The sequence below is a fragment of the Solanum verrucosum genome, unplaced genomic scaffold (genome assembly GCF_900185275.1).
Source record: "Solanum verrucosum unplaced genomic scaffold, falcon-dt-bn FXZP01000078.1, whole genome shotgun sequence".
Lineage (NCBI taxonomy): Eukaryota > Viridiplantae > Streptophyta > Magnoliopsida > Solanales > Solanaceae > Solanum > Solanum verrucosum.
In genome coordinates, this window is record NW_026020150.1 from 2,239 (window position 1) to 29,701 (window position 27,463).

General features: G+C 35.6%; 1 protein-coding gene across 1 annotated transcript; it reads left to right on the plus strand.

Moving 5' to 3' along the window:
- Window positions 1–1,725: 1,725 nt before the first annotated feature.
- Window positions 1,726–7,469, plus strand: LOC125828054 (RNA polymerase II C-terminal domain phosphatase-like 3). Its single transcript, XM_049507357.1, has 12 exons — window positions 1,726–2,263; window positions 2,344–2,470; window positions 2,553–2,608; window positions 2,681–2,741; window positions 2,824–4,236; window positions 4,531–5,127; window positions 5,214–5,360; window positions 5,462–5,730; window positions 5,846–5,957; window positions 6,043–6,300; window positions 6,913–6,959; window positions 7,065–7,469. The coding sequence occupies exons 1-12, from the start codon at window positions 1,758–1,760 to the stop codon at window positions 7,126–7,128; spliced, it is 3,657 nt and encodes a 1,218-aa protein (XP_049363314.1). The 5' UTR covers window positions 1,726–1,757; the 3' UTR covers window positions 7,129–7,469.
- The last annotated feature ends 19,994 nt before the right edge of the window (window positions 7,470–27,463 follow it).

A 27,463-nucleotide genomic window follows, 5' to 3' on the forward strand; every position in this document is an offset into this window, starting at 1 on the left:
AGCCACACAAATTTTTATCATTCATTTTGGATCACAAGTTTTAAAAGTCTTTCTTTTTTTCTTAAACTTCGTGTCGAGTCAAACTACCTCATATAAAATGTGACGGAGGGAGTAGTAAATTAGTAAATCAAAAGAGCAATGTTTATGTAGTAATAACTATTTTGAAGCAAACTTCCTGACAATGTAATATTGCTAAATAAAGTCAATCTCTTATCTTGGGCATCATAAAAACAAATTGTGACAATTCTCTAACTCTTGAGAAGTTGAATAATTTTGGGAAACGATTTTCAGAAGCATATATCTACATCACAAGAGAAATTGTTAACAATAACAAAGGAATTTAGACTACAATAAAATTTAAACTAATACAAATTTCAACTGGCGTTATTAGAAGTCGTATAAATTTTTCTTCGTCTAAAGTACTGAAATATTAAGAAATAGTAAATCAATAAAACAAAAGGGCAATGTTTATATTAACAAAAAGGCAACGTTTATATAGTAATAACTATTTTGAAGCAAACTTACTGACAATCTAAATCACTTAAGTAACATTGTTAAATAAAGTCATTCTTTTGTTTTGAGCATCAAAAAACAAATCGTGACAATTCTCTAACTCTTGAGAAGTTGAATAATTTTTGAAAAAGATGTCCAGATGCACATATTTATATCACAAAAGAAATTGTTAACAAAAACAAATGAGCTTAGACTACATCATGATAACTTCATATATTGGAACATTACATACTAGCTAAGCAAAAAAATAATTATTATATCATCAGAATTATTTTCCGCAAGTACTCGAGGTTAAGGAATATACCCTCTTACGATATAACAATTTACTTCATCAAAGTAGTGGTATATCATAGTCCGCTAAACTTTGAACTCACTCAAGGACAATAAATCACATGAAATTTTTTAAAATGCAAGAAGAAGAAGAGTAGAAGATTAAAAAAAATTGTGGTTAAAAAATGAGAAGAAGCCCCTCTATTTATAATCAACAAAGGGTAGTATGAATAAATATTTTTTGTGTCTTATCTGAAAAGTCATGACCTTTCCAAGAAGTCACAACCCTTTAAAAAAGTCACAACTTATTGAAAAAGACACAACTATTTAGAAAAGTCACAACTCTTTGAAAAAGTTACAACTCATCGAAAAATCACAATCCTATGAAAAAAGTCAAAACTTATCAGAAAAGTCATAACTCATCGAAAAAGTTACAACCTAAGTTGAAAATATTATAATAATTTAATATTCAAGTCAAGTTATGAATTCATGTTTTTAAGGTAATATAGATATATATATATATATATATATATATATATATATATATATATATATATAAAAATTATGCTTTTGATGGTAAAAAAAATAAATTGTAATCTTTGGTGCTCAATAAGCCCCTTTTCCATTGTAAAATAGAGGTGGCGTTGTTATATGTACCAAATTCACTTGAGATATAGGGCTGAGATTAATCGTGGGCAAGCCATCCTATAGATTCTTCCCCCCACCTTAAATTCTCTTCCGTTGCTTCCCAGAAAACTTTCCTGCTCTTCCTCCTTTCTCTATATATTTTTCAATTCTTCAGATCCGAATCGATTGTCATTTTTGTCCCGAATCTTCCGATTCAATTTATATTCAAAAAATTAAAATTTTGTGTTGAAAAAATCGTATTTTGTGATTTGAATCTTGAAATTGTTTGTGTTTTTTATTGTGATTGTGAGAGGAGTATAGTAGGTGGTGATTTGAGAGTAACGGTGATGGAAGAATGTAATCGAGTTGAAGATGTAGAGGAGGGTGAGATCTCAGATTCGGCTTCAGTTGAAGAAATCAGTGAGGATGCGTTCAATAGGCAAGACCCACCTACTACTACTACTAAGATTAAGATTGCGAGTAATGAAAATCAAAATCAAAATTCGACGACGACTAGGGTTTGGACGATGAGAGATGTATATAAATATCCAATTTCTAGGGATTATGCTAGAGGTTTGTATAACCTGGCTTGGGCTCAGGCTGTGCAGAATAAGCCTTTAGACGAACTATTCGTCATGACTAGTGACAATTCCAACCAGTGTGCTAATGCTAATGCTGATGTTGAATCCAAGGTCATCATTGATGTGGATGTGGATGACGATGCTAAAGAGGAAGGAGAGTTGGAGGAAGGCGAGATCGACTTGGATGCCGCTGACCTAGTTCTAAATTTTGGAAAGGAGGCCAATTTCGTCAGGGAACAACTTCAGAGTGTTACTCTAGACGAAACCCACAAGTAAACTTGTTAAAACTCTATTCATTCTAGTTCTAGTCTAGTAAATAACTTCATCCACTAATTATGCTTTGTTTCACTAGATCCTTTTCTATGGTTTGTTCCAAATTGCAAACTTCATTACTGGCCTTGGGGGAACTAGCTCTTTCTCAAGACAAGAATGACATTCTTATTAAACTGTTTATGACCGCACTCCGAACCATTAATTCTGTAAGATATATTCATTCTCTACTACTTTCAGCCTCATCACATACCTCAAATAATGCTCAAATCTCTTTCCTTTGCTTTCCAGGTTTTCTACTCCATGAACCAGGATCAGAAGCAACAAAACACAGATATTCTATCTAGGTTTTTTCCTCTTCCTTTTACATTTGTCACTCCTATTGCATTTGGACGCATTCTAATCTAACTCCCTTGCAGGTTGCTTTTTGATGCAAAGACACAATTACCTGCTCTTTTGTCTTCTGAGCAGTTAAAAGAGGTGTGTTTTCATAAATATATATATGTATGTATTGAGAAAACTTGCAGTTCTGGTAGCTTATACTGCCTACTTTATGTCCCAGGTGGATGCTGTGATTCTCTCTATTAACCAGTCAGCTGTTTCCTCAAATACTCAAGACAATGACAAGGTCAATGGGATCAAAGTCGTTGAATTGTTAGATATGAAGGTTTCTCATAAATCCTCTGAAAATGCAAATCAGGATTTTACTTCTGTAAACAAGTATGATTTAGGTGCTGTATCTATCAAATCTTCAGGCCTGAAGGAGCAGAGTGTGTCATTTGAATCTGTAAAACCAGGATTAGCCAATTCTAAAGCTAAAGGGTTATCCATTCCTTTGCTAGACCTCCATAAGGACCATGATGAAGATACTCTTCCGTCGCCTACACGAGAGATTGGACCACAGTTCCCTGTTGCAAAAGCTACACAGGCTCATGGAATGGTGAAACTGGGCTTGCCTATTTTTGCGGGTTCTCTTGAGAAAGGGAATTCTTTATTGCATCCTTATGAAACTGATGCCCTTAAAGCTGTTTCCTCTTATCAACAAAAATTTGGTCGAAGTTCCCTGTTTGTTAGTGAAAACCTTCCAAGTCCAACTCCGTCTGAAGAGGGTGATAGTGGCAAAGGGGACATTGGTGGGGAGGTCACCAGTTTTGATGTTGTACATAATGCCAGCCATCTGAATGAATCTAGCATGGGGCAACCAATATTGTCTTCTGTTCCCCAGACCAATATTCTTGATGGACAAGGACTGGAAACTGCTCGGACTGCAGATCCTCTGAGTTTTCTGCCAAATTCTTCTTTGCGATCTTCTACAGCAAAAAGTAGAGATCCCAGACTCAGACTGGCAACCAGCGACGCAGTTGCTCAGAACACGAATAAAAATATCTTGCCTATCCCAGACATTGATTTGAAATTGGAGGCTTCTTTAGAGATGATTGGTTCAAAAAAGCAGAAGACAGTAGACCTACCAGTCTTTGATGCTCCATTGCCGAAAAGACAAAGAAGTGAACAGACCGATTCAATCATTGTGAGTGATGTGCGTCCTTCTACTGGAAATGGTGGTTGGTTAGAGGATAGAGGGACTGCTGGGTTGCCAATTACGAGTAGTAACTGTGCTACAGATAGTAGTGACAATGATATTAGGAAATTGGAGCAAGTAACAACTACTATCGCTACTATACCTAGTGTCATAGTTAATGCTGCTGAGAACTTCCCAGTAACTGGCATTAGCACGTCAACAACTTTGCATTCTTTGTTAAAAGATATAGCTATAAATCCATCGATATGGATGAATATAATCAAGATGGAACAGCAGAAATCTGCTGATGCTTCTAGAACTACTACAGCACAAGCTTCAAGTTCTAAATCTATTCTTGGAGCAGTTCCATCAACGGATGCAGTAGCTCCCAGATCTTCTGCTATTGGCCAGATATCAGTAGGAATACTTCAGACTCCTACACACACAGCATCAGCGGCAAGTTCCATTTACAACCTTTTGAAGAATGAGTTCATTTACAGTGTGTTCTTTACTGCTTCTATTGCACAGTTCCCCTTTTATTTCTTCCTGACATTTTCAAGGGTTAATCATTTTCTTCTGTTTGGGGTGGAATAAGGTGCAGGGAGGTTCCTTATGTGTTCAATTGGAATTTATTTAATCTTCGTTTTCCATTGTTGTTTTTTGTGTCAAAATGAGAAAATAAACACTCTATTTGATACTTTATGTGACTTTATTATCCTCTAGAATATCTGATGTTGTCAAGATTTGCAGGATGAAGTGGCTATAGTCCGTATGAAACCTCGTGACCCTCGGCGTGTTCTTCATAATACTGCAGTTCTGAAGTGTGGTAATGTTGGATCAGATCAATGTAAAACTGGTGTAGCAGGCACACACGCAACAATAAGCAATCTTGGTTTCCAAAGTCAAGAGGACCAGTTGGATAGGAAGTCAGCTGTGACTCTTTCGACTACACCACCAGACATTGCTCGCCAATTCACCAAAAATTTGAAAAATATCGCTGACATGATCTCTGTTTCACCATCCACATCACCGTCTGCTGCTTCTCAAACTCAGACACAATGCATACAATCTTATCAGAGTAGATCGGAAGGTAAGGGAGCAGTTTCTGAGCCAAGTGAACGGGTGAATGATGCTGGCTTAGCTTCTGAAAAAGGTTCTCCTGGTTCATTGCAACCACAGATCTCTTGGGGAGATGTTGAGCATCTATTTGAGGGGTACAGCGACCAACAGAGAGCTGATATCCAGAGAGAAAGGGCTAGGAGGCTTGAGGAACAGAAAAAAATGTTTTCTGTTCGGAAGCTCTGTCTCGTCTTGGACTTGGACCATACTCTTCTGAATTCAGCAAAGGCGTGAATCTTTTTGAACTTGTAGAGCCTGAGCTTATTTTCTTTGTCAGTAATGATGATTTTTATGATTTTGTTCTTCTTTTTCAGTTTGTTGAAATCGACCCAGTTCATGAAGAGATATTGAGGAAGAAAGAGGAACAAGACCGTGAAAAGCCGTATAGGCACCTATTCCGGTTTCCACACATGGGAATGTGGACCAAGTTACGGCCTGGGATCTGGAATTTCTTGGAAAAGGTAACTGTTTTTCTAATATATTTGTTTGTGTGTATACATACAGCTAGAGTTGAATATTGAGTCTTCTATTTTTATTTTTTGGTAAAATTGGGCTTCTTTAGGCTAGCAATCTTTTTGAGCTGCATCTCTATACCATGGGTAACAAGCTATATGCCACGGAGATGGCCAAATTGCTAGATCCAAAAGGGGATCTGTTTGCTGGACGAGTGATCTCCAGGGGTGACGATGGAGATCCATTTGATGGGGATGAAAGGGTTCCTAAGAGTAAGGACTTGGAGGGGGTTTTGGGCATGGAGTCAGCTGTTGTGATTATTGATGATTCTGTGAGAGTCTGGCCACATAACAAGCTAAATTTGATTGTTGTAGAGAGGTAATTAGTTGTATGTTTGATATCATTCATGATCGATTTCTCATGTATATATGCATATTGGTGACATAATATTGTGCTGTTCAAAGGTCTATGATTAATCATTTTGTATCTTTAGGTATATTTACTTTCCTTGCAGTAGACGGCAATTTGGTCTCCCTGGTCCTTCTCTTCTTGAGATTGATCATGATGAAAGACCAGAAGATGGGACATTGGCCTCTTGTTTGGGGGTGAGCTAATGTTTGATCTTGTATAAGAATATCTATGAGATTAATATTTTTACTACTAATATTCTATATCATTTCATACAATTAGGTTATTCAAAGAATACATCAGAATTTTTTCGCACATCGGTCCATAGATGAAGCTGATGTTAGGAACATCTTAGCGACAGAACAAAAAAAGATTCTGGCAGGTTGCCGTATTGTATTCAGCAGAGTGTTTCCTGTTGGTGAAGCCAATCCTCATTTGCATCCTCTGTGGCAGACAGCTGAACAGTTTGGTGCTGTCTGCACTAGTCAAATTGATGATCAGGTTACCCACGTGGTTGCAAATTCTCTTGGGACGGATAAGGTGTGTTATTTCTCCCAAAAACTATCACTCTACATTGCTCAAATCCCATACCCATTTGCACAAAAATATAGGGAAAAGAAAAAAGTTGGATAAAAGAAACTAGTCGTCGGTTTGGTGAAATGAGAATGAAATGTTTTAGGTAAATGTAGGGAGTTACTAGTGGAGAAGTCTAGCATACGTTGCACTCTGCATGATTGAGTAATGTAATCACTCTCTTAGGGTGTGTTTGCTATGGAGGATAAACATTTTTTTAATTTTTCATGTTTGGTTATTCAAAATTTGTATAAAACATTTTCGGTAAGAAAAGTTCCATATATGACATTTCATCCCTCCCCATCCATACCATCCCCACCTATTACCTTTCATCTCCACCTCCATATTGTCTTTCTAGATTATATATAAATGCTTTTTGGACGAAAATGAGAAACACCAAAAAATAAGAAAGATCACTTATTTTTCAAGAGAGAATTTTCCGTGGAAAACCAAACACAGCCTTAGTCAGATTATTTATCACCCTCCTTTGTTATTACGTTGATAAAAATTTCTGATCCATCATCTAGAAAACTGTGTATGTGGGTATTTAGAGGTTTAATTATTAGCTTGTCTTAACAGGTTAATTGGGCACTTTCCACCGGACGATTTGTTGTTCATCCTGGCTGGTATGATCTCTTTAATATTGAATTGCAGTCCTATCACTAGGGTTTTACTGGTGATATAAGTTGGTAATATTTCTTGATTTATTCCGCACAAAAATAAAATTGCAGGGTGGAGGCATCAGCTTTACTTTATCGGAGGGCAAATGAGCATGATTTTGCTATTAAATCTTAAATTAACACAATTTCCGTCTCTTGGTTAAAAGAAAAACTGAAAAAGGTGTTGAGGATGAAATCAAGAATTGGATGGATGTTATAAACGGAAACACTAGGTAATCAGGCAAGAGAGATTCGTTTTAGGTTATGCCTAAGATTGATTTTGAAGGAATGCACCCAAATCCCTTGCTGGCTTCCAAAGTAATACGGGGTGAAGCTTTATTTATGAGAATTGAGTAGCGCGTATTCTGTTTAAATGCATAGATAACAAAGCTGATGAAGAAAAAGGAAAAGACACTTATGTAGTTGTTCCTTTGGAGACGTGTGATAAACGTTGAACAAGAGCAATACTTGTTTTTATCCGGGTGGAATCGGCAACTGGAATCCCGAATTGATGGCGGTGGCAAACAAGCAATTATTGAATAAATACTCATCGTCCACTAACTAATACACTAACTATCTAGAGCCCTCAATTAAAGAATAACGACTTCAAATGGACTTTAAACCTGCATTGATACATGACATGTTCAAAGCTCTATGATTTTAATTGAATAACGACTTTATATCTGCATTGATAAATGACATGTTCAAAGTTCTATGATTTTAATATAGTTAAAAAATAATAATAATTTGAAGGACGTTGGGATAGTAGTTCTTCCTCTTAATTTGATTTTTCGACATGAATAAATAGGATATGATGTTCTTATTGAATCATGGGTGCAAGCAAAATTAGAACATAAGACGTGGGAGTCATGAGGCAGGGAAAAAAAAATTAATTCTACCAACATTCATTTTGTGCTTGTCCACACTAGTATCATTCTTTATGTTATTGTTAATTACTTTATCAAAATATTCCATATTGTTTATAAGCTTTGAAGTAACCTTTTTCTATATCAAATTAAAGACTAGTAATTTTTGGTTGTGTTGTAAAAATCAATCAACACTTGTTAAGTTTAGATCAGTTGATATTGGTTTTTGGATCATAACAAAAAATTTAACTAGAAAAAAGGGAAACAAATTTTAAGTTTTAATTTTCCTTATAAATAAAAAACATAAATTATACAGGATAAAATCTGAAACAAGAATTCGGTTTTGGAGTAAAAATAGGCAAGTTTATAGGTATGCAAATATTTCATAAAAAGATTATTCATCAACTCTAATTAGAAAATAAATTACTTGCAATGTCAATAACAAGTCAATACTATTTTTAGTATTAATACTTTTGTTAAATATGTATTTCATAATATTCATAGAAATCTTTTACTTTTAGTTTTTATTATTAATTTAATTAAAATATACTAATTTGAAAAATATAAATCAATTATTTTTTATAATATTAGTTAAGAATATATGCTTGTTGATTAATATATTTTCAAAAAATAATATATATATATATATCTTAAATATTTAAGTCAATATTATTTATAAAGTCTCTTATTTATTTAGTATAATTTTTTAAATTTTAGATAATTAACTTTTATTCTTTAAATTTAATATAAACCGATGATTGCAATTATCCAACCAAACATTACATTTGTAATTACAGTGTAATTACGCTATGACAAACAAACAGGTCATCGTAATTACTATGTTGTGTAATTACTAGGCTGGAAATTACTACTTTAGTAATTAAACCACTTCCAATCAACTGGTTGCTTTCCAAACAAACCCTAACAGAAAGCAAAATTTGGACCTTTACCATATTAAATATAAAGTACTCATTTTGTCTCATTTTATGTGACATCCTTTATTTTTTTTGTCCTAAAAAGAATGTCACATTAATATAACTAATATACGTATCCGTGCATTGCGTAGAGAATATTAAAGAACGTAATTATATTATACATTCAAATATATAATATACTCTTGTCTATATGATTTTTTAAATGTAAATTAGTATATCAATGAGTTAGATCTTTCAGTTTATGAGTTGTTATTGCATACTTGTGAGATCATTAGCAAAGTAAATTTATCAGTACTTCTTGATGTATCTTGAATACTTAAAAATTATAAACAAAGATTAAACATTACACAAATTTATCATAAAATTCTCAAGTTGCAAAGAGCATCAAATCTACATGAATTACCTATATATAATTAAATAGGTAATGGATACAAAATGCTTAATAATAATTAGATCGATCGTCTATAATTTTATATTTTAGTCGTGTTATATTTTAGGATCAAAGAACTAAATAAGAAGATGTTTTAACGATTATTGTAGACATACTTTGAAAATGAAGGAACATTTACAAAGCAATATTGTGAATTAACTTGTTTCTAAAGGGAATCTAAGATCAAATAATATGTTATCATGTAGCTACAAAGTTTGAGTAGTATATAATTATTTTGATAATAACTCGCACATCATCATATTTAATTCACGATTCATTTTTAAATTTATTTTTGGTCTATGATGTTATACCCTATTATTTTAATTATATGACACACGTTTTCTTTTATTAAATCCCCCCCCCCCTCCCCTCCCCCCCCCCCCCCCCAAAAAAAAAAAAAAAAAAAAAACAAAAAAACAAAAAACTATGGATCCATCTACCTATTGCATAACAAATATAAATCAATTTATTCTTTGTATCTATTCTTTTTATCAGTTAAAAAAAATGTTTCTCAGGCTATATTTAAATTATCCACCTCCCCCCCCCCCAAAAAAAAAAAAAAATTATTTACTTATTCATGACAATATTTTTTTCTTTCTAACTTGCTCTACAATATTATTTATTTAAATTTGTCTCTAATCTTCATAAATTAGATATTATTAATAGCTAGTTAATTTAGATTAATTTGATATGCTTAATTGTAGGATAAAATCATGTAAGTTGAATATTTTATTTCTAAACCACTTTGTTCTTATTTTATTATTTCTATTTTTGACCTAATATTTGTACTTTTTGGAATCGTAAACTCTTTTATATTTATATATATTACCCATATTTCGATATGACAGTTTTTGAACGAACATTGCACTAAATAGCTGGACTAAAAGCTATACAAATTGTACATTGAGGCCCACTAAATAGCTTAACTGAATAAAGAAAAAATGGCACATCATGGCATCCCATTTTACTAATTGGCAACATATAGCCCTTTTTTTTTTTGACAAAAAAAGATTTTTAAAAATTTAATTTTGCAATTAGTATCCCACGTATTGGGAAGTTCTTTTTTAATTAAATTAAATAATTTTAAGAGATGACATCATGGTGTCTTTTTTTATTGGGAAGTGATTTTTTCTCCCTTTTTTTCTCTTCTTTCCCATACACACGATTCTTTTGAATGATGCTTTTTCATTAATTATGTAAATATTTATTCAATTCTTCTTCTTCATTACTTTGAATAAAAGATGATTTATTTTCTATTTATTAGTTTTACATATTGAGTTCTATAAAAATATTCATCCATAGTGTCTATTTTTTTCTTTCGCTTTTAAATTCTTGATGGTTGTTGATGTCTACCCGTCAATTTCTCAATCTGTTAGCCTATGCTTAATCCCCTCTTGTATTGTCGTTCAATTTTTTTGGGGTTTTAATTTTTGAAATTGAATGTTATATCTTATTTAGGCGAAAATTTATGTGATAGCAATTGATTGTGGGCATCAATTGGCATGCTTAAAAAAGTTATCCCTAGGATTATTCATAAAAGGAGGGATTCTGATTCTAATTCTAATTTTGTGGATTCTCCATCCATAACTCTAAATTTTAGCCATGTAAGTTCTTCTCGTTATCCGATTCGACTTGTGCGTTTTCTGTTGAACATTTTAATTTCATGTGCAATCCTCATTTACACACTGAAGAAAGAATCTGGAATGTATACAAATTATGAGTGAATGAATAAAGGGATATGTATACATGAATGCAATGCATATATGATGTATTCATTCACTTATAATATGTATTAACATGCAAGGTTGGTAAGTTAGGTATCTCCTAAGTGGTTGGTCGTCCAAGTAGGGAATTTCACCATGCAACTTGGTCGGTCTATGGGTGTATAATTTACAAACCTTACCCTTAACTCCAGATTATCCCTCGCAGTAGGTGGGTTAGGCTATACGATAGTGGATTATCACACTAAATCTCTGCTGTTTAATCCCTTTCTCATTCATTATTTCCTTCGTTAGGAAGGCAGGAATAAGGCGAGTTATAACGTTGCACACTGTTAAAAATCATTCAAAACGAAGAGATTAACAATACATGAATAAACACTATTTCAGAATTACTTAATTATTAGTTTTACGTTGTTAATTACTCATGGTTTCCCACAACACTAGTTGTGGATTTAGTTGTTCATGCTTGAGTTATCACAATTCATAATAGAGTTGAAAATATAAATCATGACTTACAAGTAGAATAATTGAAATCCGGAATCTTGACTTGAAGAACAAACGCAAACATCATAAACCCAACTTCAAGAATTAAGTGCCAAAAGTGTCTGCAAAATAATTCCCTAAGCCAAAACAAAGTATCACAAAAAGTCTAACAATACAAAAACAAAATTTACTACTAATATTTATAGAAAATAAATCCTAAAGCAAGTAGGAAAAGGAAGCTTCAGGAAATTTGGTCCTGCCAGTGTCGTCATGAGTGGTCACCTACGACTTGTCACACAAACGACGGCTCGTAGGTGCCCTCACCACTCAACAATTGGTCAAAGTCCTTTGGGTGTTATCAACGAGCCTGACCTACGGCTCGTGGGTCTAAGTACAAACCTTTCATGTTCAATCGTTGTTCATGGACTAGAACTCATCCTCTCTGAAGTCATCCACGACTCAACGTCGACTCATCGAAGGACCTTCGGCCCGTTAGGCACTTCATCGTTCCATACTTAGTCCATGATCCTCATCATATCACCCACATCAACCTCTTATGGCTCGTCAAAGGAATGACGACTTGTAGGTGGGCTCATTCGTTACCAAATCAGTGTTGTTTAAGGTACTTTTAACACCACTGCTCCTAAACCTATTTCCTGCAAAATTAGATTAAAATACCATCATATCTAACAAAGAAATGCCCAAGACATATGCAAAACTCTAAGTTTAATGCATCAAAAATACTATAATCTCACGGTACATCAACACCCTCACCTTAAAATTGCTGCATTTCCTCAAGCGACACAACAAACTCTAAACGACACTTATGCAGAAGCAACACATAAACTCAAGCAATCACATGGAATTTTCTAAACAATAACCCTCTTTAACTATTTTCAACATAGTGTAAATCTTTTATTCTGAATCAACAAGCTAACTTATGCGGATCAATACATGACATAGACATACCAACAAACACATTCACATACACAGACAACCACCACAAAGATACTAGCTCTTCAACAAAGTAACTTGTGCCCTTACCACAAAGAAATTCCCTTTTCACATAGAATTTGATATCTTAGTTAGGGACTCAGTACACAGTCACACTCAGAAGCGAATTAAAATATAGTTTGTGCTCAATACTATAGGTTTGCGCTTATTTTCTACGCTTTGACTTTCCCAACTTGTTACTTAGGATTACTATAGGACTTTCTTAGATTGTAACATAGGGTAGGTGTGAAATATTTGGATATTAAGTGACTTTTCTGCCCTCCTTGACATTACATTGGCTATTTTACCTCTTTCACAATCAATTCTAATATCATCTTGTTTTCTGCTCATCTCCTTATGATTTGTTTAAGCACGGGTGTGAATTTGACTTGACATTTTTGATAGTTTCATCTTTTATTCATCTTTTTATTCAAGCATTATCATTCTTTTGTTTCTTTTTGTTCAGTCATACCATTCTCTACATTTTTGCTCATCTTTTCTTTCTCTGCAAATGATTCTTTTCATACCCTTTTTGTTGTTTTCCTTCACAATAGCCACCCTCAACTTATCTATTGTGCATGACTTGAAGTGCACGATATCCTGGGGATAACAAGGGACAAAATTAAGGCAACTTTTGAAGTTGCCACCCTCAACTTAGTCTTTTAGCCTAAGTTGAGGTGCACAATGTCCAAGGAGGGACCAGGGACAAGGGCCAAACAAAATTTTAGGGAAGGTGAGTTGGGTGTATTGAAAGAAATGGTATTCCTTAGGCTTAAACATTTGGATCAAAGGGAGAATTTATTTATTTTTGGTTTGTTGTTTTTAGGCCTAAGTGAACTCATTATCAACAATGGCCTATGATCATTTTCCAATTCCTAGTCTATATCATTTTAGCAAGACCAATGATGCAAGTTCTAGATTGGCACGCACTATATGAATATACAAACAACCTCACACACATGTCATCTTGTTTAACTATAAAATCATTAATGTGTCTGGTTCAAGTTATATCTTAAGTCATGCTGTCATATCGGTTCCAATCATGTCATATAAAGATCTAATACATTCAACTCATCAAGCCCCCAGATCTAGCACATATCAAAACTTTGAGGGGAATCAATTTTCGTGTTCTTTTGTCATCATGGTTTCATTTCAGTCTACTTCTACACTTATACTATCCTAAACATGCCGGTTCAACAAAATAAAAATAGTTCCTTGGGGAAAAGAACACACGCAAGAAAACCCAAGGAAGGATTGTGAGTTAGGTTATTCAGACTTAACCCTAACACTCAAAATTTATTCACCCCACCCCAAAAAATATGGTGCAATGCCCTCAATGAAAAAAAACAAAATATAATACATAGGGTGAGATAAACCGTGGCGCATAAGCACCGAAACCAAATCAAGAAGCGGGTGGGTCCGATTGCCCATAACCGACTAGATCATCAAGAGTGACGCCCTGAATAACACCCACAACAATAGTGGGAACACCATCACTAGGGCTCCTCGAGGCAGATGCACCGCAACCAACTCTCTCGCTCTCTGCTGCAACTCCTCATCAAGTAATGATTGTCGTTGGGCTGCCTCAAACTACTACATATCCCTCTTTCAGGCCCGACTCTTCTCTTCAGTAATAGTAGTGGGCCCAAAAGTACGTGTGCACTTTCCAACTGCACAAGGTGGGGTCAAGATAAGGTGTGTCCTTTCCAAATAGTGCATTCAACACCACATCACGACATCCTCATCTAGTGCAATGTCTAGGACAGCCTCCTCTAGAGTAGCTAAGGCATCAATATCAGCCTGGAGTTTTGCAAATGCCGACTGAAAAGAAGCCATATCAGTAGTAGGCCTGGGCTGAGGCCTCTCAAGCATCTTATGTTCAAATGCATCAATCTTCTAATGCACCGCCAATATCTTTACATCCACCGCCTTCTGTATCTATACTTTTGACTCTTTAACAAATTTTGCATCCAAGGCTAAATATGCTGCAATAGAATATCCATCTGAGTCTCCAATTTCTGGAGTCGAGCAAGTGGCAGCAGAACAAACCTAGAAGGGCTAGAAGCACATGGTGTGCTGGTAACCTGGCTGGATGAAGTGGAATAAGGAGCATGCTCAACGAGCTCTGCAGTAGTGGCAATAATAGGGTCCTCATTTTCCTGCTCTACTTTAACATCGATAGCACCACCCAAAGGTCGTAAGTCAACTTGTGTACCCTTTCGAGGGGCCAGTGAGTTTGCATAATCTTTTATCAATCCCATGGTGACCATCTTGGTCACCTCAGTAAGCCTGTCACATTTCCACAACGACACAGTAGCCTCTCTACGAAGGTGAAAATAAGACATGGAAAAGTCATTTTGGTCATCCTCCAGAAGACCCTCTCATGTATCTTCGCTATATTAATCTATGAGAAATCAATATCCAGCCCCACCATCAATGACGCAAGCATAGTTGCACGGTACCAAGTAACAACCTTGTCTGCCTATGTGGGATACAATCTGGCCCGTATGATGGACCACCAAAACTTTGCTGCAAAGATGAAAGTCGCATTCTTGGTAAGATGTGTCATATAACACACCCATTCGGTGCTCTCCCCCTTCTCAACAATGTGGAAAGTCAACTATCGTAGTAACCTCTCTTGAATAACTCATGAATCTCTATCAGTGTGTGGATGCTCTCTGTAAGCATCCATTACTCCTCGATAATGGTCCTGGAAATCTTGTAATGCTCATTAATATATTGCCCATCCTTGTATATTTTGTACATCTCGTGAACACACAATCTCTTCAGCTTTGTGGAAAAGTAGACTGGATCCACCCTCATACCAGGAGGGTTATGGGCCTCACTAGTTCTAATAGCATCAGAAGCCTAGCCGTCAACTGAATCAGCGTTGCAGCTCGGTTGCGACTTCTTATTTTCATCATTAAAAGGTTGGGGCCCTTCCTCAGACTGGGGTATCATCAAGACTATGGGTATTCTCCTTATCTGACACCACGTCATGTCTTGACTGGTGCCTCATAGTCCAAGGTGTCGTAGGGGAGTCTCTTCTCTTCTCAGGTTCATACTCTAACCCACTAGACTCCTCAATCATTCGGCGTGAGGGTGCCACAGACTTGGACTTCCCTCACCTTTTATAGATGTTACTTTATTTGGCACCATTATTCCTATAGGAAACTTGTTAATAATCAATTTACTCAAAACAAACCAAGAAAACGAAAGAAAAGAAATTTCAGAACGTAAAAAAAATTATGACAATGTCTGTGTTTGGGACCTATGATTAGTACCTACGGGCCGTTGGGGGAATGATGAACCATAGGTGCCCATCGTATGTTAGGAGGTCACATTTTTTACCCCAAAAGTTCGAATGACGGTTCACCATGACGGTCTATCGATGGAACGACGGACTGTAAGCCTAACTGTGGTTCACACTTAAGCTACTGGATTGTGTCGTTGATCAACAAGACCAGACCTACAGTTGTAGACTTCCCCATAGGCTTTGGATCATAGTCGTCGATCAGTACTGGTTTAGAATCAAAAAAATTCTTTTTACCCAACATTACAATTTCATTATTTAAACTACCAAAACACTTCTAGAACATGCATTTCAACATATTTTCATGTTATTTTATCGTTCCTAGGGTTTCAATCAAGCAATTTTGACATACAAACATTTTAACTTTGAAATCCTAAGTCAAAAACACAACTAGAATGTACCAATAGCATGCTTAGTGAAATTTTAGAATACATACCTGGGACCTATGTATGCTATCTACGATTCGTTGATGGAATGACAGACCGTCTATGGGAACCGTAGACCCTCTACACCAGCAATTTTTCAGATTCTTCTTTTTTGTAACACACGTAGTAAACATTAGGACTTCTTTTTTATATTTTATTGACTTTTTGTCGACACAGACCCTATACTACCCTAATCTAGCAAACACTAAGACTCAATAAAACCTAAAATTCAATAGAAATACCTTACAAATCCTAAAAATCACTAAAAACTCCTAAAATTTTCTAGATTTTACATCTTGGGTTGACTCCCAATTAGCTCTTTATTTAACGTCGTGGCACAACACATACCTCTTTGACTTCCTCCGATTGCCCCAAGTATATTTTGATATGTTGACCATTCACCTTGAATCTTGTTCCTTCATCATTCTCAAGTTCGACCGCTTTGTGTGAAAATACTTTTACCAGTTTGAATGTCCCAATCCACTTGGACTTGAGCTTGCCAGGAAACAAGCGCAACCCTGAATTGAATGAGAGCACCAAATCATTGTGAACTAACTCATTTTTTTCAATCTTTTGATCATGGTACAACTTCATCTTCACCTTATACAAGGCTTAATTTTCATACACTTTTAGGTAAAACTCATAGAGCTCATTTATTTCATTCAATCTTTGTCTTGATGTGGTGTCTCAATCCTAATTCATCTTCTTGAGTGCCCACATCACTTTATGCTCTACAGGTTAGTGACAAGACTTCCCAAAAATAATTTGATAGGGGGACATACCTATGGGAGCCTTGAATGTAGTGCCATAGGCCCATAGAGCATCATCAAGCTTTCTTGACCAGTCAGTTCTATTTGCATGCACACTCTTACCAAGAATCTTCTTAATCTCTCTATTTGATACTTCAACTTGCTCGCTGGACTGCAGATGATAAGGAGTTTCTACTCTGTAACGAACACCATACTTCTCAAGCAACACATTGAATAACCTATTAAAAAGTGATAACCTCCATCGCAAATAATTGCCCTAGGTGTACCAAAGCTAGAGAAAATACTCTTTTTCAGAAATGTGGTGACACTCTTCCCTTCATTGTTTGAAAGTGCAAAAGCGTCCACCCATTTAGACACATAGTAAACCACTACAAATATGTACTTCATTTCATTCGAGCTCCAAAATGGACCTATGAAGTCAAGACCCCAAACGTCAAACAATTAAATCACCAGTATATGAGTCATTGTATTCATGGATGATTTCTCAGTGGTTGGCATGACTTGTTTGATGATTGTTTGATACATTTAGGTGAAGTGCTCAAAAGGTGTGAAGGGTGCATTATTGTGCTCAACTAGGAAAAAGTCACTTTATAGTGAAAGAGAGTATTGTTCTGGGCTATAGAATTATGCAAAAGGGCATCAAAGTTGATAGGGCAAAAGTTGAAGTGATAGAAAATCTACCACCACCCATCTCTATGAAAGGTGTTAGAATCTTTCTAGGGCATGAAGGTTTTTATAGGTGGTTCATAAAGGATTTCTCAAAAATTGAACCCCCATTGTGCAAACTACTCGAAATGGAGTTGAAGTTTGAGTTTGATGATGCTTGTTTGTGAGCATTTGAGGGACTGAAAGAGAAGTTGACTTCCACACCAATAATTATTTCACCGGATTGGGGACAACTGTTTGAAGTTATGTGTGATGTGAGTGGGGTAGCACTTGGCATATTATTGGCAAAGGCAAGAGAAGATTCTTCATCCTATATACTATACAATCAAAGCTCTAACTATTTCTCAAAAGAACCATATGACGACTGAACAAGAAATTTTTGTTGTAGTATTCGTGTTAGAGAAGTTTAGATCTTATTTTGCTTGGCACTAAATTACTTATGCATACTGATCATTTGGCATTGAGGTATATTATGAGAAAGAATGATGCAAAACCAAGACTGATTAGATGGGTATTATTGTTGCAAGAGTTCAATTTTGAGGTAAAGTATAGAAAGGGGACAAAAAATCAAGTGGCTAATCACTTGTACAGATTAGGAAAAGAGGCAATGATGAAGTAAGATGATCGAGTTGAGATTAATGATGTGTTCCCCGATGAACAGGTATTGGATGCTTCTTTTGATCTTATCCCTTGGTTTGCAGATTTTGCCAATTATTTGGCAAGTGATTTGGTGCCTTTAGATTTGTCGTTCCACCATAGAAGAAAATTCATGTCTGATGTGAAAAAGTTTTTCTGGGAAGATCCCTACTTGTTTTTTATATGTACTGATGAGATTATTCATCGTTGTGTGCCCGAGGTAGAGATGATGAGTATATTGGAAGCTTGTCATTCATCTCCTGTTGGTGGACATCATAGTGGTATCTGGACTTCCCGTAAAATTCTGCAATGTGGGTATTATTGGCCTACTATTCACCAAGATGCTCATGATTTTGCAAGTCCTGTGATCACTGCCAAAGAGAAGGAGACACTTCAAGAAAGCAAGAACTCCCAATCTATTGTGTCCTCCACCATATCAGAAAATATAAACATCATGCAATGCTGAAAAGTTGTCGGAGCATTACATAACCCGGAATGGCATTCTCTTAAAAGAAAAAGTCTCATAAGTACAAGTGAAACTGGTCTTCTCTTGGTCTTCTGGAGCTATGGAGATCTTATTGTAGCTTTAATACCCATCTAGAATACAATACCAACCCTTTCCACAAAGACGATCTGACAATTAGTCCATTAACAACAATGGGAAGTGATCTTTCTCAGTCCACGCATTCAACTTGCGGTAATCCATACAAACTCTCCAACCACTCCCCAACCTCATTGGGACGAGCTCATTCTTTGCATTGGGAACCACAGTGATTCCTCCCTTCTTTGGCACACATTGAATCGTACATACCCAACTACTATCAACAATTGGACATACAACACATCGTCTAACCACATAAGATTGCCTTCTTCACAACCTCCTGCGTCGGTGGATTTAATCTTTTTGGTGCTCAATACTTTGCTTTCTATCTGGCATAAGTTGAATCTTGTGAGAACAAATACCTGGTGGAATACCAATAATATCAACAATGGTACATCCTATAGACCTTTTGAATCACTTCAATACCTATATCAACGCCTCTACTTTCCCTTCATTTAATTCAACAGCAATAATAACAGGCAAAGTACTATTTTGTCCTAAGAACACATACTTCAAATGAGATGGAAGAGCTTTAAGCTCCTATTTTAGGGGATCAAATATAGATGGTTTTGCAGGTGGAGTGTCTCAGTTCTTCAAATCCCGATCAAGCTTCTTTGGTTGACGACGAGAAAAAATTACCCCATTAAGTGCAACAACTAGCTCATCATATTCAGTAATACAATCTCCATCCAAGTTCAAGATTAGAGTTTCTAGTGCTTTAACAACCAATCTCTCTTCAATAGACACTTTTGGTTCTTTCTCAACAACATGATTCACCACCGACACCAACTTAATATCACTTACATGCTTCATTGATCTTCAGATATTGAAAGTTACTATGTATTATTTAATCTGAACTTTATTTGTCCTCTTTCCATGTCAACCAAAGTGTGCCCAATAGAAAGGCATGGTCTCCCTAAGATAATAGGACCTCAAAGTCAACCTCACAGTCCAGTATTACAAAGTCTACCGGAAAGATGAATGCCTCACCTTTCACTAGGAAATCATGAAGCTCCCCAATCGGTTTCTTCACAATTCAATAAGCCATAAGCAGTCGGATTGGGGGCTCCTAAACCTAACTTCTTGTCTATAGACACTATCATAAGGTTAATGCTAGTACCAATGTCACATAGGTCCTGTGCGAAATGCAACATACTAATAGTACATGGAATAGTAAATGCTCTAGGATCCTCATTATTCTACACTAATGATCTAGTAGCAATGGCGCTACAATGCTGCAACTTGTCATCACCTTCGAAACTAACATCCCTCATCTTAGTCATTGAATCATTCATGAAATTCGTATAACCTGGCATTTGTTCAACTGCCTCAATCAAAGGAACATTTATGGACAACTATTTTAGCATAAATATGAACCTGCGATACTTTCTTCTTTCACTTTTTTACCAACCTTTGTGGGAAGGGAGGTGGAGGTCTAGACAAAGGAATGATCTTTTGCGTCATGTAAGCCTCATTCTCATTATGATCTTTCAGCTCCTCAACTACCTAAATTTTATCCTCATCTTACTCTTTCTCACTTACTATTCCAGTTGGCATAGGAGGTTCTATAGTCTGTTTCCCACCCCTAGTATAACTGCCACATAATGCCCATCATTCTTTGGATTTTGAATAGTGTTTCTAGGAAGTGTCCCTTTTTTATGCAGATTTGCACTTGTGGATAACTGGCTCAGTTGTTGCTCAATTGTTGAATTGATACTGCATGTGACTCAACTTTCTAACCAATGCCCAATAAATCATTACATATTAGCTGAATAAAAAAATTTCAACATCTTTTTCTTCATATCTTCAATGTGATTCATACTCGATCCAGTATCTAGGTTCCCAGGTAAAACATAAGGTCCATTTTTATCATTCTTGTTATCGTACCCATTCTGGTTATATTTGTTGTCCCGATTATAGTTCCCATCACAGACATAGTTCCCTTTAGGATTGTAGTAACCATACTTGACCTTGGAGCCAATTATCCGAATTGGATGCTATGGCATTGGTCCGGAAACCCTCTGATCTTTCACAAAATTTATATCCTCCTCATGTATGTACTCATCGGCATGTGGTGCTCTATTATGGTAGTTCACTGCATTCACTTTCTCTGTACTTCCTCTCACATAATTCAACACCAAGCCAACCTATGTTCTCAATTGGTCCATCTTCTCATGAATATCATCATTGGACTGATTCAGAGCGGCTTGGACTGCAAAAGTATTCCTTCCACTATTCGACATTCTTGTACTCCATGCCTTGTTATTCTGCAAGATCTTTTCAAGTTTCTCAGCAATCTCTTGAAATGTGTTTAATCAATAAGATCTTCAGCAATAGTATCTAGCACATCTTTTCCATTATCATCTTGCCCTCTGTAGAAATACTCCTTCAGTGACTCGTCAACTATGTGGTGGTTAGGCACACTCCTCATAAACCCAGTGAATATATCCCAAGAGCTGCTAACTGACTCACCATGCAATGCTACGAAGATATTGAGTTTATCCTTGAGATTAAAATTCTTGGACAATGGAAAATACTTCTCGTCGAATATCTTATGTAAACCATCCCAAGTGGTGATTGAGTTATATGACAACTCAAACAGCTATATAGTAGCATCACCTGTCAACGAAAGTGAAAACACCCTTAAGCCAATCGCATCCATGTCTAAATCTTGTCATCTCACACTACTCATACAGGCACTCTTCACTTTGCTCAGATGAGCATATGAATCCTCCGAAGGTAACCCAACAGACAACCCTCTAGATGTAAGCATTTGCATCAAACTTTTGGTTACCACAAATGAATGTCCATGAGGTAGTGGAGGAACAACTATAGCACCAGTCGACCACACAGCGTATAATCCACCCTGTACTTTTCACACACATCGGGTGCTGTCTGATTTTGCAGTCCTTCAGTATTTTCTAGTTGAGGGTTTCCCTAGACATTTCTAGGAACTTCACAGCTCCATAAATTTGCACTCAAGCAACACCCTCTTGACCCGCTCCGAATGGATCATTCAGTACCTCAAGATTTTGGCCTTTTCCAACCATTCTTTGCAGAGTTCTTCTTAATTTAAGATCGTAAGGGGTCAAGGGATTCTTTGACTCCGTGTACTTGGCATACACAAGAAATAAAACCTGTAAAAAAACAAAAATAAAACGTAAATCAGGAAATAATTGACTAAAGTTAAATAACAAAATTAGTCTAATTTAAAAGCCTTAAGAGTCGTTTGGTAGATGGATAAGGCCAAAGCTAATACATGGATAAATTGGTTTTTCATTTATTAATTTTATACCGTGTTTGGTTTGCAAATAGGATAAAAGTTATTCATGTATTAATTTTATACAACATTTGGTTGGCAAATTTTCTAATGTTTTATAAAAGTTATTCATGCAATATTTTGATATGGTGTTTGGTTGCGTTTTTTGTAATCCTACATAATCAATACTTGTATAACTTATGAGGAAATCTATGTATAATATAGCGGGATAGAAGGTGGAATAAGTTATGTGGGTATTAGTTATACATGTATTAACATGGTAAATTACAAATTCACCCCTATTAATTTACTCTTAAATAATATTAATTTACAACAAATCAGATAATTAATACATATTTAAAAAAATCATTTTTTTTCTTTGAGTTTTTTGTCTTGATAAATTGCTTCGTTTCTTTTCTTAAATTCTGTTAATTGTGTTCTTATTAGTTAAAACTACAAATTATTTAATTATTTTTAGTTATTTGTTATTTACTTTGATATATTTAGCTATTAGTATTTATTTAGTTTTATTGTGTTATTTTTAAAGTTGGTTATTTTAATACTTATAATAAATATTAGCTCACTAATAACTTTTGAAATTAAGAAATAAAAATTGACTCACTAATATATTGCAGTCTCTACATAACTAAACTTTGCATAACTAATACCTACATAACTAATACATGTATAGCTAATCCTTGTATAACTAATACATGCATAACTAAACCATGCATAACAAATACATGTATAACTAAACCCTGCATAACTAATACAAATAAACCCTACATAACTAATATATGTATAACTAATATCTACATAACTAATACCCACATTACTAATACCAACATAACTCTATCCAGCTATCAAACACCCCTTATTCCTTGGAAATGGCGCCAAAGTTTGATACACCCAAATTACACCTCCCTATAGAAGTATAAGCGGACGTTGACAAATAAAGAACCTAACAGAGGCTAGGATCGATCCCATAAGTAATATGGTCTAGACTTAGGCTAATTCACAATTATTTGTACTTTTAGTCAGGTTTACTTCTGTAAAAAGGAGGTATTTGTAAATAAAGTAATAATTGATTGATTTGTAGTAACAAGTAACAAGTAAATTGGATTCTCTTTTAGTAATATCAATATGAGAATGAAACTAGTGCACATGTGTTCCCCACAAGCTCTTAACATAGTAACCCTAATGATGGTAACTATTTCCTAGTGTTAACATGCAAGGTTGGTAAGTTAGGTATCTCCTAAGTGATTGGTCGTCCAAATAGGGAATTTTACCATGCAACTTGGTCGATCTATGAGTGTATGCCTTACTAACGCTTACCCTTAGCCCAGATTATCCCTCTCAATAGGTGGTCAGGCTTTAAGATAGCGGATTATCACGCTAAATTTTTGTTGTTTAATCCCTTTCTCATTCATTACTTCCTTGATCGGGTAAGTACGAATTAGGTAAGTTTTAACGTTGTGCATCGTTAAGAAGAATTCATAATGAAGAGATTAACAATACATGCATAAACGCTATTTCAAAATTACTTAATTATTAGTTTTACGTTCTTAATTACTCATGGTTCCCACAACCCTAGTAGTGAATTTAGTTGTTCATGCTAGAGTTATCAGAATTCATAATAGAGTTGAAATATAAATCATGAACTTACAAGTAGAATAAATAAAATCTGGAATCTTGAATTGAAGAGCAAACGCAAATATCATAAACCAAACTTCAAGAATTAAATGTCAAAATGTTCAAAAATATAATTCTCAAAGACGAAATAAAATATCACGAAAATTCTAACAACCCAAAAATGAAATTTACTACTAATATTTATAGAAAATAAATCCTAACCAAGTAGGAAAATGAAGCTTGAGGAAATTCGGTTTTGGCAGTGTCGTCCACGAGTGGTCACTTACGGCTCGTCATACGAATGAAGGCTCGTAGGTGCCATCATCACTCAACATTGGTCAAATTCCTGTGGGTGTCATCATTGGGCCTTACATATGGCTTGTGGGTCTAATCATGACCCTTCCTGTCCAATCGTCATTCATGGACTAGAACTCATCTTCTTTAAAGTCATCCTTGACTCATCATCGACAGCTCATCAAAGGACCTATGGTCTGTTAGTCGCTTCATTGTTTCATACTTAGTCCATGCTCCTCATCCTATCACCCACACCAACCACCTACGGCTTGCAAAGGAATGACGAATCGTAAGTGGGCTCATATGTTACTAAATCATTGTTGTTTCAGGTACTTTTAACACTACAACTCAAAAATCTATTTCCTGCAAAATTAGATTAAAACACCATCATATCTAATAAAAAATGCCTAAGCTTTATGCCAAAATCCAAGTTTAATGCATAAAAAATATCGTAAACTCACGGTACATCAAACATCAATAGAGTGGTTGGGATGTAACATATACACTACGTACAAGGTCTCAAAGAAAATCAACAAAATAAATAAAAGTCTTAATTATCTTGCCCTCGAAGTATGAGGACTCATCAATCAAATAGTAAACAAGAAATCCAAGCTAGACACGAGCGGGAGGAAGGGATCAAACCTTTTATTATAAAACAGTATAGTCACAAGTATGCATTAGCACATGGAATGTACTGTGTAAGAGAGAAATGCATAAAACATGAATATGAGCATTGGAACTTCAAACATGATATGCATGATCAAGCTAAAACATAGTGAAAACCTTTAAAGAAGAATCATAAATCATGAACAAAGTTAATGCATACTTAAAAACATAATGAAAAAATTGCATAAAACATTGTTCATTTTTGTGGCATATTGACAACTAACCGACATAGACCATATGAGCTATATATGGAATCCGGTGTATTTCTTCCACACCAAAAAAAGATGTAATATTTTCCAAGGTAAGGACCATAAATTTCTAGCTTAGATGGATCCACTAACTATGTCTTTTCAAGACAAATTATATGGGGGCACGTAGTTAGGTACAAGGATAATTTGAGAGGAAAAAGGAGACTTGATGCTTGGAACCCTAGCTTTATTCCTTGAGCTTGAGAGAATTTTGAGAGTGGTGAACTTGGATAGGATTTGGAGATTTGAGTGAATGAGAGGGTTTGGGTAGATTTAGGAATTGGAAATCAGATCGGTCCAAAACGACATAGTATAGGGGTTAATTGGGTCGGAGAAGAACAAAACACCTTTCATTAAAAAATTTCGGAGGACCCTATGGTTTATACCTATGGATCGTACTGGTCAACAGTAGGTCAAGTTACTAGGATATAAACATTTGGCCAACTTTCCAAGAAACCCTTCTACGGACCATCGACCTTTCTACGCTCTATAGACCCATCCGTAGTCCTCAAATTTGAGTTCAAAATTTTACCAAGTCTGAATCAACTCTACATGGCTCTTACTACCACTTGTAGACTATTCTATGACCCTTCCTGGTCAATCGTAGATACAACTTCATAAACTTGAATCTCCTAAATCTTAACTTAGTTCTTACGTTCTCCATATACGACTCATAGATGCTTTTACAAACTGTAGATGAATCTCGTGGACCTGAGGCAATAGCGAAAATGAGAACTATCCTTTCCATTTTGACTTTCCGATTTTTGAGGTGTTATAAGTTACTAAGTTGATGAACTAATATGTTTGTGATATCATAAAGTGTGAGCTACGAAACCATGATTAAATTTTTTTGGTTGATTCTTATGCGGGTGAATAAATTCTTAGGTGTTAATGGTGAATTGATGGTAAAAATTCTATAGATTTGCTTGAGGAAGAACAAAGAGCTCAGTGTGGAGTCGTTATCTTGGGCGTATTTATATGCCCAATTACTATGATTTACCTGCATATAGTTTATGTTTCGCGAGTAATATTTATACTATTGACTATTGCTAGATGAATATTATGATGATTGCACACTAATGTACATGATTAGCAAATGCATGTGTTTTTGAAGAAGTTTGAGCAGAAAGGACCTTAAAGGAGGCTAGAAGAAAAGAGCACGATGCAAGTCCGGGTTGAAGATTGTATTGGCACGCTGCCCTAGCCTGAAAAAGCTGAACCCAGTGCTGGCACATTGCAAGCGCCTAGCGCCAATCTGGGGATCACTCAAGGGTTGCCTGGCGCGCTGTCGTAGAATTCACCAATAAATTTCTGGTCTTTTTAGGACTCCAAATCCAATTAGGAGAAGGGATTATTTTCCTAAACTTTATAAATAAAATCATGGGCTTCTTTTATAGGGTTACTACTTGTTTTAAAGTGCAAGATCAAGGGAAAACAATTCACCTTAGGTGTCAATCTTCCACTATTTCTTTAGTCTTGAATTACATAATAACAATATTTTTTATGTTTTTGAGTATTATGAGTGGCTAAAAGTCGTTGTTCTAGGATTGTATCTGATGAGTATGAGATTTCAACTCATTTAGGGCTTTGTTTTCTTAGTTTTAATGTCCTCAAATGCCTAATTTATGCTCCGAACTGCTATTAAAATGTTGATTTGCAGCAAAGAAGGCAAAAGGAGCAAGGCAAGGACATTACCGGGTAAAAAGGAGAAAAAAAGTTGAAGAAGTTAAATGAAGGCAATTCTGGTGGTCGCCAAGTGGATCTTTAGCTCGCCTAAAGTTTCAGACTGCCGGCCTTGGGGAGAAGCCAATTGAGTCACCGAGTGGCTCTTTAGCTCGCCTAAACTTACAAAGTGCCACCCTTGGGGTTAAACCAAATTGGCGATGGATTTGGACATTCGGCGAACCACCAAACGGATTGACAAAACTAACTAGGATCACCTAAAGTCACAGAACCTTGAGGATAAAAGGTCAAGGCAAACCGACAATGAAATGGAGCAAAAGGCGCATCGCCAACTTGGTCGGTGATGCTCGACTTACTTCGTCTAACGGTCCTGAAGGCCAAAATTTGTGAAACTATAAATTGAATTTTAAAAAGAGTTTTTAGAGAGTTCCAAGAGTTTTGAGTTTTTGAAGTTTTCCTGAGTTTTCCATTGTAGAACTTAGAGCTTTTGAGACTTGGTTTTGAAGAATTTTCATTTGGTTTTTTTAATTAAGTTGATTTGAAGGATTGTAGAGATTTGGGAACCATTACCCAGTTCATGGCTAACATAATTGGTAATTGTTTCTTCCTTTTATGATGTGTGGCTTAAACCATAATTCTTGGGGTGTGATCATGTAATTATTGGCTTAATGAGCTTATGGGTATTGTTATTTATTGATTTAAATTCTTATTTGAAGTGGGGTTAATCAATAGTTGTGTATTAATCTATGAATTGTAGTTGCAAATGCAATTCTAATTTAGTGTTATGGGTTTGCTTGAGAAAGAGGTTTTAGAACCAAGGTTTTCGATTGATGGTTGTAGTTATTGGGTT